The sequence below is a fragment of the Arachis hypogaea genome, chromosome 10, assembly GCF_003086295.3.
Source record: "Arachis hypogaea cultivar Tifrunner chromosome 10, arahy.Tifrunner.gnm2.J5K5, whole genome shotgun sequence".
NCBI lineage: Eukaryota > Viridiplantae > Streptophyta > Magnoliopsida > Fabales > Fabaceae > Arachis > Arachis hypogaea.
Genome location: NC_092045.1, coordinates 26063685 through 26075590, shown reverse-complemented (window position 1 = coordinate 26075590; position 11906 = coordinate 26063685). Strand labels below are relative to the sequence as shown.

Here is an 11906-nt window from a genome sequence, read left to right as displayed (position 1 = left end):
AAAAAGTGTTACTCAGAAAAAAGGGGCTAAGATTCAACCCCCCTTCTCTTAGCCACTGATAACCATCAGAAATCAAGAAGAAATTAAACTAACACGACATGAAAATTACATTGCAATAATGGAATTTTATTGTATCAAAAACTAGAAGAAAATATAGTAGAAAATTCAAATACTCACCATTGGTGTTGGTTTGAAGAGAAGAAAAAGTCACCGAAGAATGATTAGGGTTTGTACTCGTAAAAGAGTGGAAGAGAAAGGACGACACGAAAAACAGCAATGATTGATGACGACGAGAGTGATGAAAGTCCCAAAGGTGTTGATGATGGTAATTGTGGCAATGATGATTCAGATGAAGATTGGGGGAAGAATACGGTGGATGAAGGCACTGAGGAGAAAGGTTTAGAGTGTGAATAGAGCTAGACGTCGAGAAAGATGATTGTGAAGCTCGTTTGGAATGTGGAGCTCGAGAGGGTATGGGTAGAGTTAGGTTTAACTCAATATTTTTTATGGAATATTTTAAATTATAGACATATTTTTTGTCTGTAATAATTTAATAAAATGCAGCATTTTATTCATTTAATTACAAACGGATTTTTTGTTGGTAACTATTTCCTACGAAAAAATTAATTTTTCCGACTGAATTATCAACGAATTTTCTTTTCCATCTGCAATTTATTTTCATTCATTTTCTTACGTTTCTGACAAAAAATTCCTCGCAAATTCTGTCTGTATTTTTGTGGTAAAATCTGTCGAAAATATCCGTTTATAATAGCTAGTTTTCTAGTAGTGTAAATTTTCACGCAACATTTAATATTATCTACAAGAAACCAAAACTATACCTTGGCCGATTCTCCTCTAAGCCACAAAGCACTACAAAACCTCTTGTCCACAAGCTTCCAAGTCCCCAAATCAACTCAACAAGCTTCAACTACCAGAATTTTGTCCCAGTTCACCAATTTGACTCCAAAGCAATATGAAATTCAATCTAATTTCATACAATTTTACTATAATTTATACAAGGGTTCAACAGTTCACTAATTAACAAAAATTTAGTGGTTTCTTACCTTACCCACTGAACACTTAGATGAATAAGGAAAAAGAGAAGACTGAGTTAATCATATATATGTTGAGTCTTGGGCCGAATATGGATCTAGTTCAATCGATTCGGCCTGTTAACCTAATTTTAAACTAAAATTTTTAAAATTAGTATTTTAATACGCATTCTAAATATTTTACTTTTCTAAAATATAAAATTTAATTTTTAAATTTCTTTAGTTCATAATTAATTTATTAGTCCTATCCGTTTGGTTATCCATGTTTATCATAATAATTTATTCTGCTTTTCTTTTTAGTTTTTATTTTCCTACTGCAATGTAAGTAGAGAAAAATGTGACACAAAACAAATGTAACTATGCAAGTAGGTATTCCGCATGAGCAGTCACGCCACTACGTGCTATTTTTTTTTTTTACCAAAGATAGGAGATTCAAATCTGTAATTTTTTAATTAAATATGGAGAGATTATGTCATTTGAGCTATACTCATTGGGTACACCACTACTTACTATTTGATAATACTTATCCTTAATTTATTATTTATAAACTAGTGCATATTATTTTTATAAAAATAAATTAAAAAATCAGTTACCGATGATTTTGAACTCCAAATGTTATATACGCTTACAGAGTTACCAGCTGACCCACGCTGTTTATTATCCGAAGGTCTGATTTATTATTTAAAATAAAAAAGTAAAATAAAATTTATACAAAAAAATATATTAATCTACTTAATATACTAAAACTAAGTTTTTTCCCAATTACTAAAGGTGACGTGTCGATCTCTCATGCCTCCATTTTTCCTCCAAAACGAATAAATTTTTTTTCTATTCTAAATTATTTTATTGTAATTATATTATAATTAATACTAAATGAATAATATATAATTATACTAATTTAGTAACATATCTTCATTATAATTATATCAAATCAATATTTAATGCACTATTAAATTACTTATCAATTATCAATTAAAAATACTTTTAATAATTTTAATGATAATAATAATATCAATAATAGTAATAATAATAATAATAAATCTTTGTTACCTGATTCACGTATATAAAATAATTTTTCTAAATTATTTTATAAAAAATATCTTTAATATAATTATATTGTAATTAATATTTAATGAATAATATATAATTATACTAATTTAGAAACATATATTCATTATAATTGTATCAAATCAAAATTTAATGCATTATTAAAATATTACCTTAATAATAGGTAATTTACATATTTATTTTTGTTTTACTAAAGTCTATATATAGTGTTTTCCTGTGGTACATGAATCTAAATTTGAGAGTCAATTCATAATTTTATATTTAGTATTTTTTTACTACTTCATAGAATAAGAATGTATTCTTCGTTTTTTATTGAAGTTGGTCCTTTTAAGGTACAATTTATAATTTTTTTATAATATTTTTCATATACTCATTCTATTATATTATTCTTTTGATAATTTTTTATTTGTTGTTACTCTAAGTTATTCTTATCGTCTAATATTCCAGTTTGATTGTCTTTTGCCACAATCATTTACAATGCATCACATCCATAAAATACCTCATCGAGTTGTCTTCACTGATTCGGGTTCCAACTACATGGATGTAAGCGTTCAAAGAAGAGGCAATAGTCTCTACTTTACCGAAGGATGGTTGGATCTACTCACCTATTATGACCAACCCAATGGAATGTGGTTAAAGTTAGATTTCTTAGGAGGAGCTTGATTTTTGATTGAGGAATTGTATCCACGGAACTTTGTAGGGCAAGTTCAAGTTCCATCCCCTCCATACTTTTTACGTCTGCCCGAAAATCTTCGAAGTGGAGCACATAATGAAATTGTATTCCCTCAGTTTCAGTTCAGTTTTGCTAAATTCATGGCAAATTCAGATATGCAATTTCAACGATTGGTAATATATTTAAATTTTCTTAGTTTAAGCTGTTCATTATTAGAATAATTTTTTAACATATTTTGATTTTTTTTCAAAAATTACCAGTTTTCTTTTGCATGCATGCAATGCCATTGAGGGGAATAAGAGTTAGTTTGGTTTCTCGGTGTGGCAATTCTATACCTTGCCGCATTGCATGGATAGCGGATGATGAAGCTTATCTAACAAGAGATGGTCTGATTTTGCACGAATTCTAAATATTGAAACTTACGATGTTATTTCAGTTGGTTGTCGTTACAAGAATGATTCTATACTATACGTGACTAAGGACTAAAATAGGTTCAATATTGTTTAGGTAATTTAGTTTTACTATTAGTATTTGATTAAATTATAATTATAGAATTTTAAATTATTGCCTCAATTTATATATTACAATTATTTTTTTGTGGATGTGCTATTTTTAAATAATTTAATAAAATGAAGTAGTATCAGATATTATTAAGTTTATTTTTATCCTTTATTTCTTTATTTATATTTTCATTATATTTGACAAAAAATGAACCTACACATATATTAAATCGTTGACCTAAAGACAATTTATTTGCCAATAAAAACAGATTTTATTTATAATTGAAATAAAATTTATTTGCCAATAATCGATGGATAAAATTAAAATTACACCCGTGTCGTATAATTATAATTGATTAATTGGTATAAAATGAAATTATACCCGTGCCATGAGTAATAATCTAAATAATTATATCTTAACAAAATATAATTTGAAATAATTTATAAACAATTATCTTAACAAAAATAATTATTAATAATAGTATTATTAACTGGATAAATAATATAATTTCAAATTATTACTTGAAATATAAATAATATATGAAAATCTATTGAGTAAATCAATTATTTTGCACCTTAATAATTTGATAATTATTACTCAATTAACCAGTTAATTGAATTAGTAATAACAATTTTCAATTTCAAATTTTCTATATTAAGTAGTTATTAAAAACTGGGTAATAACGATTTACATGAAAAAATTATTGATAAATTTAATTAACCATATAGAAGATAATATACTAACAGTTTTAGTATATTATTTATGGCAAGCGAAATTATTTCCTCAGATTTTTTATTAAAATTGAAATTAGTAATAGTTTAAAAAAAGATTTATTAATAAAATTACTAATAGTCACATTTTTATACACATGATATATGTTTTCTATATATTATTTAAAAAATATAATAAAACATGAATAATGAATGAGTATGTTATTTCTTCGACTAGCTAATTAATGCAAAATTGAGTACCCTTTTTTATTCGATTGAGGTCATATTCTGTTTGTAAAAGTTTCAATCACCTTAATTAAATCCTGTATTTGTGTCTTAACTTATACAGGTAGTAATATGCTACATATTATTTAGTATATCTAAGTAGTTATTTCTCATAGCGGAGATGTAAAAAATCATATTAAGGTTTATTGCCAAATAATTAGTGGATAAATAATAGTAGATTATATTATTTTGGGAAAGTATTTTCATTATAATTATATCAAATCAATATTTAATTATGATAAAATATATTAATTATAATGATATCATAGAATTATAATAATTACGATATTTATGTTATATATTTTAATCATTTATATACGTAAATAATTAAAAATCAATCAAATCAAATTATCACGGTAAATAATATGTTGTATATTATTACGAGAAATAATCCGTAGATAAAATTGAAATTACACCCGTGTCATATAATTATAATTGATTAATTTGTATAAAATGAAATTATACTCGTATCATGAGTAATAATCTAAATAATTATATCTTAACAAAATATAATTTGAAATAATTTATAAACAATTATCTTAACAAAAATAATTATTTAATAATTAATTTAAAAATCAATGCAAAAAATAAATTTTAATAATAGTATTATTAACTAGGTAAATAATATAATTTCAAATTATTACTTGAAATATAAATAATATATGGAAATCAATTGAGTAAATCAATGATTTTGCACCTTAATAATTTGACAATTATTACTCAATTAATCAGTTAATTGAATTAGTAATAACAATTTCCAATTTCAAATTTTGTATATTAAGTAATGGCTACTCAAAATTTGTGATGGTTTGGCTGGTGATACAACAGATGGTGAATCGATCGTTCATATACAATATGATATTTTGATTAAGAACTCTGAGACAGCTTTGGATGACCTCATTGATTTCGTGTATCCAGATATGTTATCCAATTTATCCGTTGAAAATTATTTCAAGGATAGAGCAATTCTTGCACCAACTTTGGATTGTGTCACTGATGTCAACAACAAGATGACTGCAGGGTTACCTGGACAAGAAAGAGTCTACTTAAGTTCAGACCCTGTGTGTGCTGAAGAGGAAAATATGGAATTTGAGTTAGATGCTTTCTCGCCGAAGATTCTAAATGGAATAAATTGTTCAGGTCTACCACCACACAAGTTGGTTCTGAAGGTTGGCGCTCCTGTTATGTTGCTGCGGAATATAGATCAAACTAATAGTTTGTGTAATGGAACGAGGATGCAAGTTAGAAGAATGGGAAATCATGTGATAGAATGCAAGACTTTAACTGGTAACAAAGTTGGAAGTATTGTTCCTATCCCAAGACTGAATCTAATTCCAAATAATGAAACATTGTCGGTCAGGTTTCAAAGAAGACAATTCCCAATTATCATGTCATTTGCAATGACAATAAATAAGTTCCAGGGACAAACTCTATCGAAAGTTGGAATTTACCTTCCAAGGCCAGTTTTCACCCATGGTCAATTGTATGTTGCGTTATCAAGGGTAACGAGTAAAGATGGTCTGCGAGTGCTGTTGCAAGATCATGGACACTTAGAAGATAACTACACGATGAATGTGGTATATAGAGAAGTTTTTGAGAGTTTATAATAAAAAGGTAATAACAAAATGTCTTACTAAATCTATTTATTTATTAAAATTTATTACTATCACTTAAAAAAAATTTAGAAATTCTAGGAACTAATAGATGAATTATTATTCTACATTAATAGTTTGAGAATATTAAAATTATCATAAAAATTCGTATAATTTTATTCTATTGACAAATAATTTTATAATTACGTTAATCATATAATTTTATATACAAACATTGATACAATGTTGTTTCATGTATATATTTTGCAGGTATCAAAGAATAGCATTGAATTGTTATTCAGTAGGTTTAAATTATTTATTGTTTATTACAAAATTTTCTGTATTAGGATTCTTTATTATTTGTTCTTCATTTTGAGCTGATTTTGATATTTTTTTACTTTACAGTAAACCAACATATAAAACTTTGTTGGTAGATTTAAGTATTATTAGATTATTTATGGTCATATTGAGTATATATGTCTAATTTATTGAAAAAATAGATTAAATAACTATTTTATAGTTAATACAATTAACACTATATTAAGAAAAGAAAAATAACACATACAAATTATTTTTTTATTAATTAAATTATTATAATTAAAACGAAATTTAACATAACAACTTAAAATTATAATTTCAATCTTATCACATGCATGACACGGATGATTAAACTTGTTAATTATAATATTGGATTACACACCATTTTTTCCGTTACTAAAAAAATGAGCCGCTGGCCCAGCGTTACAATTCGTAAGTCCGAAGTCAGAAGTCCGAAGTCCGAAGTTCATCCCAAATTCCCAATAGAATATTCAATTAGATCACAGGCGTGCTAACCGTGGATATTCTTTTATATTGAATAGTCAAAAAATATAACAGTAAGGACAATGTTCTATATAAATTAAAGATTAAAGAGGGAAGCATACTATTTTTTTGATTTAATTTGATAAAGTAGTGCACACAGCGCAACCAAAGTCCAAAGGGATACATCACATGATGAGCTGGGTCATCTTCCAACTTAAAAGTATAGGAAAATTGGCCCCATTACACATAACACAACATGCAACAACCACCTCTAAATGATGATATTTCATTACATCATACATAATATACATACATTCAAAATAGAAACAGAAAAATAGAAAAATAGAAAAAGCTTAATTGAAAAGGAGGGAAAAAACGATGAGAGCCGTTGGATCCATTCAGTGCTTAGCTAGATTTGAAAGGCATGGCCCTGATCACAACTTGGTGATAGAGAGCCGCAAGAGCTGCTCCAATGAAAGGACCCACCCAGAAAATCCACTGCACATATATATATATATATATATATATATATATATATATATATATATATATATATATAATAAATTAAAAACTTTAATATTAATATACTCCTTTTTAAAAAAATTAACCGTTTGTTTTAATTTTTAGATTTATTAAAAATTAATGTTTCTAAATTATTTTTGAATAAATTAAAAATAGAAAAATTAATTTAAGTATTAGTTTTTTTTTGTAATTATGGGTTTAAATATTAGATGATTGTGTAAAATTTTGTTTGTAATAATAAGGTGGGGGAAGTTTTTAAATTAATTTAAAAATAAATTAATAATAATAAAAACACTTACATGGTCATTCCAACCGAGGTCTTTGTTGAAGATGATCGCAGCACCAAGACTCCGAGCAGGGTTGATACCGGTTCCGGTGATGGGAATAGTAGCCAAGTGAACCAAGAACACAGCGAACCCAATTGGCAATGGTGCCAAAAGCTAATCATTTTAATTTATACAAAAAAAAACAAAATTGACAATTAGTAATTACACAATTATATTATTAATTTTAATTTTTTAAAATTATTTATGTTATAAATTTATTTTTTAAAAAAATTTAAATTGATAAAAAAATTTTTAATAATATATCATAAAATTAATTTTTTCAAAAATTTAGGTTAATAAAAAAATCTCATAAATAATTATATACGTAAAGAGAGATATAAATAGATATATTGCTTACTGGAACGTGAGAATCTCGTGCGTTGCGCTTGGCATCGGTGGCAGAGAAGACGGTGTAGACAAGAATAAAGGTACCAACAATCTCAGCGCCAAGACCGTCGCCTTTGGTGTAACCAGGGGCGACGAAGTTGGCACCGCCATTGTGGCTGCCGTAGAAGGTTTTGCCCTCGAAGCCCTTAACAACTCCAGCACCGCAAATTGCTCCAAGGCACTGCATTACCATATAGAATACTGCCCTCGTCAAAGACAACTTCCTCGCCAAGAACAAACCAAATGTCACTGCCGGGTTAATATGACCACCTACATTCCACAAATTCAATTAAATTATTAAATAATAAATATCATGACCTTGTAACAAAATTATTACCCACATAAGGGTGATAATACTATCCGACCCACAAAAACTTCCAGGTATTCGCTCCTATTTAGTTAGGGAGGGTAATTATTTGATCTAGTGTGGAGGCAGATTTTGACAGAAGGGAGCAGAGTTGGGTTTAATATATGGTGTTTGCGCCTAAAAGATTGTCTAATTATTAAAATAGGTAAAATAATTAATTCTAAATTTAAAAGTATAAAAGTTAAAAAATTTTAAATATTTTAAAATTACTATTAAAGATAATTTAGACAAAAATTAAATATCAAACAAAAGGCATCATAGAATTGTCCTTAATATATATATATATATATAATTTTAACATATAATATATTTAATATATGTAAAAAATAATAAAATTATTAATAATATTATTTGATATTATATTATTTTTATTTTTTTGTTTAATTTATAATATATTAATTTTTTTGGATAATTATAATTATATATATAATTATAGTTATATAAATATTAAAATTTAATTTAATTTATTAAATTTAATAATGGACATAAATAAATTAAGGTATGAATTTTTACTATCTGCAAAAATAGAAGTAGAATAAGTTTTATACAGACTATTATAAGACAAGATAAGATCGGATAGTATAAAAACCCCTCTCTATCCACACCCATTATCACCCTTACACATATATGACCAAATTATTTCCTTTTCTTTTCGAAAGGAAAATTAAACTTGAATCACACCGATATGAGTACCTATTGAAATTCTAGTGGATTTTAATTTTAGTCAAGTTGAGAAGAGAACATAGTTCCATACAGTTTTGCTCTAATAATAGTAACATTAATTTTTCTACCAAAACCTTAAAATTAAAATCTGAGCTGAAAGTATTGAAACTCCTTAATAATCTTTTATATTTTTCTAGATCAAACTTCATAATCTAACCAAGCGTTAGAACTGGCTCTAACATAATTAAAGAGACGGACCATTATAGTAGTGATAACTCATCAAGATACTCGAGATAAGGTATTTATACATATCATGGCTATTAAAAATTAAAGATAACTATTATTTTTAACCATGAAAAAATTTGAACGAAGACAATTTTAACTAATAACCATAAAAAATATAAATTAATTTAATATCCAACAAAAATTAGATTAGTATGATAAATTATCTAAATGTTCAATAAAACTATCTAGTAAACTATTGAATTTAGATAATTTTATCGAACAAATCTAATTTTTATAAATATTATGTTAACTTACATATTTATAGCTAAAATTGCCAATATTTAAATTTTTTATAGTTAGAAATTAAATAGTAAGAAAAGGATACAAATATATAGAGTTTTAGGTAGCTATAAATAACGTTGAGAGAGAAAAACAAAATAATACAAATGTCTCCATCCATATATTACTAACTTAGCCTGTAATGAAGAAAAACATGGAAGATATAAAGTTTGTTAACGAAGAAAAATGAAGAATTATTATTATTATTATTATTATTATTATTATTATTATTTACCAGAAATGCCAGCGGTGCAGTAAACAAGGGCAAAGATCATGCCACCAAAGGACCAAGCAATTCCTTGAATACCAACAGTGGCGCACTTGGAAGAAGACCTATTCACTCCCATAACCGTCAAGATTGTGATATATAGAAAGAGGAAAGTGGCCACGAACTCCGCTATTCCGGCCCTGTAGAACGACCACGAGGTCAGTTCTGAAGGCTCAAATAGCGGAGCTGGTGGTGGCTCCTTGTAGTCCTTCCCATCGTCTTGGCTCTGCGCCGCCGTCCCGATCGGCTGTCTCTCTGGGAACTTGTTAGCTCCCAATGACACATCTTGTTCCTTTCCCTCCATTAATTATTTTTTTTTGTTATAATTTCTCTTTTAATTTGTTGAATGAAGTTCAATTCACACTCTCTTTAGAGTGGAGCTGAATGAATAATAATGAAGTGATGGTGATGAGAATGTGGTGAACTGGGGATTGGTTTATATAGACTTAGTTAAAAATGTAGAAAATAGGAGTTGTTGGGTCCTTTTAATATAACGGAAATGTTTGCTCCTCTTGTAATTGTATAGTTATGAACATTCATTTAAGATTTTGTCTATTTAAAATTTGGAAACAACATAACTAATGGTGTACTTTAATTTTGAATCCCCTAGTAAGCTAATGGAGTATTTATACAATATGTATAGTAAGTTATTTATTTGGTCTAATATAAATTAAAAAATGAATATTCAGAATAAAATATTACTAATTTTTTAAACACAATACATATTCTTAAACTTCTATTGTACATATTGTACAGATACTCCCAATACTTCCTCTAATTTATTACAAATAATCGAAAGTTATGTATCCATTCAATATATAAAAACAAAATATTTTGCACCATATACTAATTATTATTATTACTAAAGTGAATTCTAAGTTAAAGTGGAATATTTTTTATCATTAAATAATATAATTCTTTCATGAAAAATAACATTCTGATATAAGTTTTATTTAATTATAAAATAATACTTCCCTTATTATTTTTCTTTTTGATTAAGAACACCATCGTTAATCATACAACTTAAAATACCATTTCTGAATTGCAATTACCTATTATTGAACGCTTAATTAGTAGGTTGTATATGGTTTTTGTGGGGTATTGAATAATTTGTATGTTATTATCTTTCTGGCCGACCAATCATTTTTATGGTTCATTCATGAATCTGAATGACAGGCAAAGAGTTGGAAGGATGTGATTGGAACAACAAGAAATGGAACCCTAGTCCTATCTGGCATGGGTCTACACCACTCATTTGATTGGCCCACCATGTTCTGTGCGCACCACACTAATTAAACAAATATGAAATTATTGGAACACTAGCCATACATACTGAGATTATATTGGATTTGGTGAAGTACTGATCATGGTGTAAAATTCAATGTCTTAGATAAGTTACGTTACATAAATAAGTTCTATTTCATGAATAAGTTCTGTTAGGGAATAGGGATAACAGCGGCTATACGTGACTTATGGGCGGCGGTGCACATTGTCAACATAATCAGTAGTCTATATCATCAATGTATATTAAAATCGCGTTGAACTCGAGCCTTGGTAAACTTGACCCTGTGGGTGTCCTATTCTAGAAATTGCGTTAGCTAGCTATTTAATTTGGATTATGACTATCCTAATTATTAAAGTGTGCGATTGCTTGTTGGGGTTGAAGACTTAAAGTTAAAACCAAATTAGTTAAAGGTCTTAAAAGTAATTTCCTCATTTACGTATGCTATATATACAAACATTTTTTATATATAAGTTCATACAAGTTAACTCTAACTCAATAGAATTATTCACATACATAATACGCGCGTAAAATCACGTTATTTTTTCTCTAATGTTTGTATTCCGCATTCCTCCTCTTCCTTCTTCTTCTTCCTCTCCTTCTTCGAGTAAATATCCATAGTAGTCTTGAGATTCACGCAATTACTCATAGTAATCCCTAAAATCCCGATTTTCTTATTGTAGTCCTCCAGATAAAGCTCCGAACACTCAAACTAGTCCCTGGCCATATTTCAGGTGATGACTCATCACCGGAGCGCTGACGTGACCTCGGATTGTCACGCTGAAGGGCTCCTAACAGCTAGCTGAGCTGGCTAAGTTCTAATTTTTACCCAGATTGATCCCCCT

General features: G+C 27.5%; 2 protein-coding genes across 2 annotated transcripts; one reads left to right on the top strand and one right to left on the bottom strand.

The window, feature by feature from the left end:
- Positions 1–276: 276 nt before the first annotated feature.
- Positions 277–5983, top strand: LOC140175614 (uncharacterized). Its single transcript, XM_072204140.1, has 3 exons — positions 277–397; positions 5118–5866; positions 5975–5983. The coding sequence occupies exons 1-3, from the start codon at positions 277–279 to the stop codon at positions 5981–5983; spliced, it is 879 nt and encodes a 292-aa protein (XP_072060241.1).
- An 803-nt stretch (positions 5984–6786) lies between these two features.
- LOC112715418 (probable aquaporin PIP-type 7a) lies at positions 6787–10822 on the bottom strand. The gene is made up of 4 exons (XM_025767186.2): positions 9747–10822; positions 7889–8187; positions 7504–7644; positions 6787–7180 (listed from the first exon to the last, which is right to left on the bottom strand). Exons 1-4 carry the CDS (start codon positions 10081–10083, stop codon positions 7088–7090), a joined length of 870 nt encoding a protein of 289 aa, XP_025622971.1. The 5' UTR covers positions 10084–10822; the 3' UTR covers positions 6787–7087.
- Positions 10823–11906: the final 1084 nt, after the last annotated feature.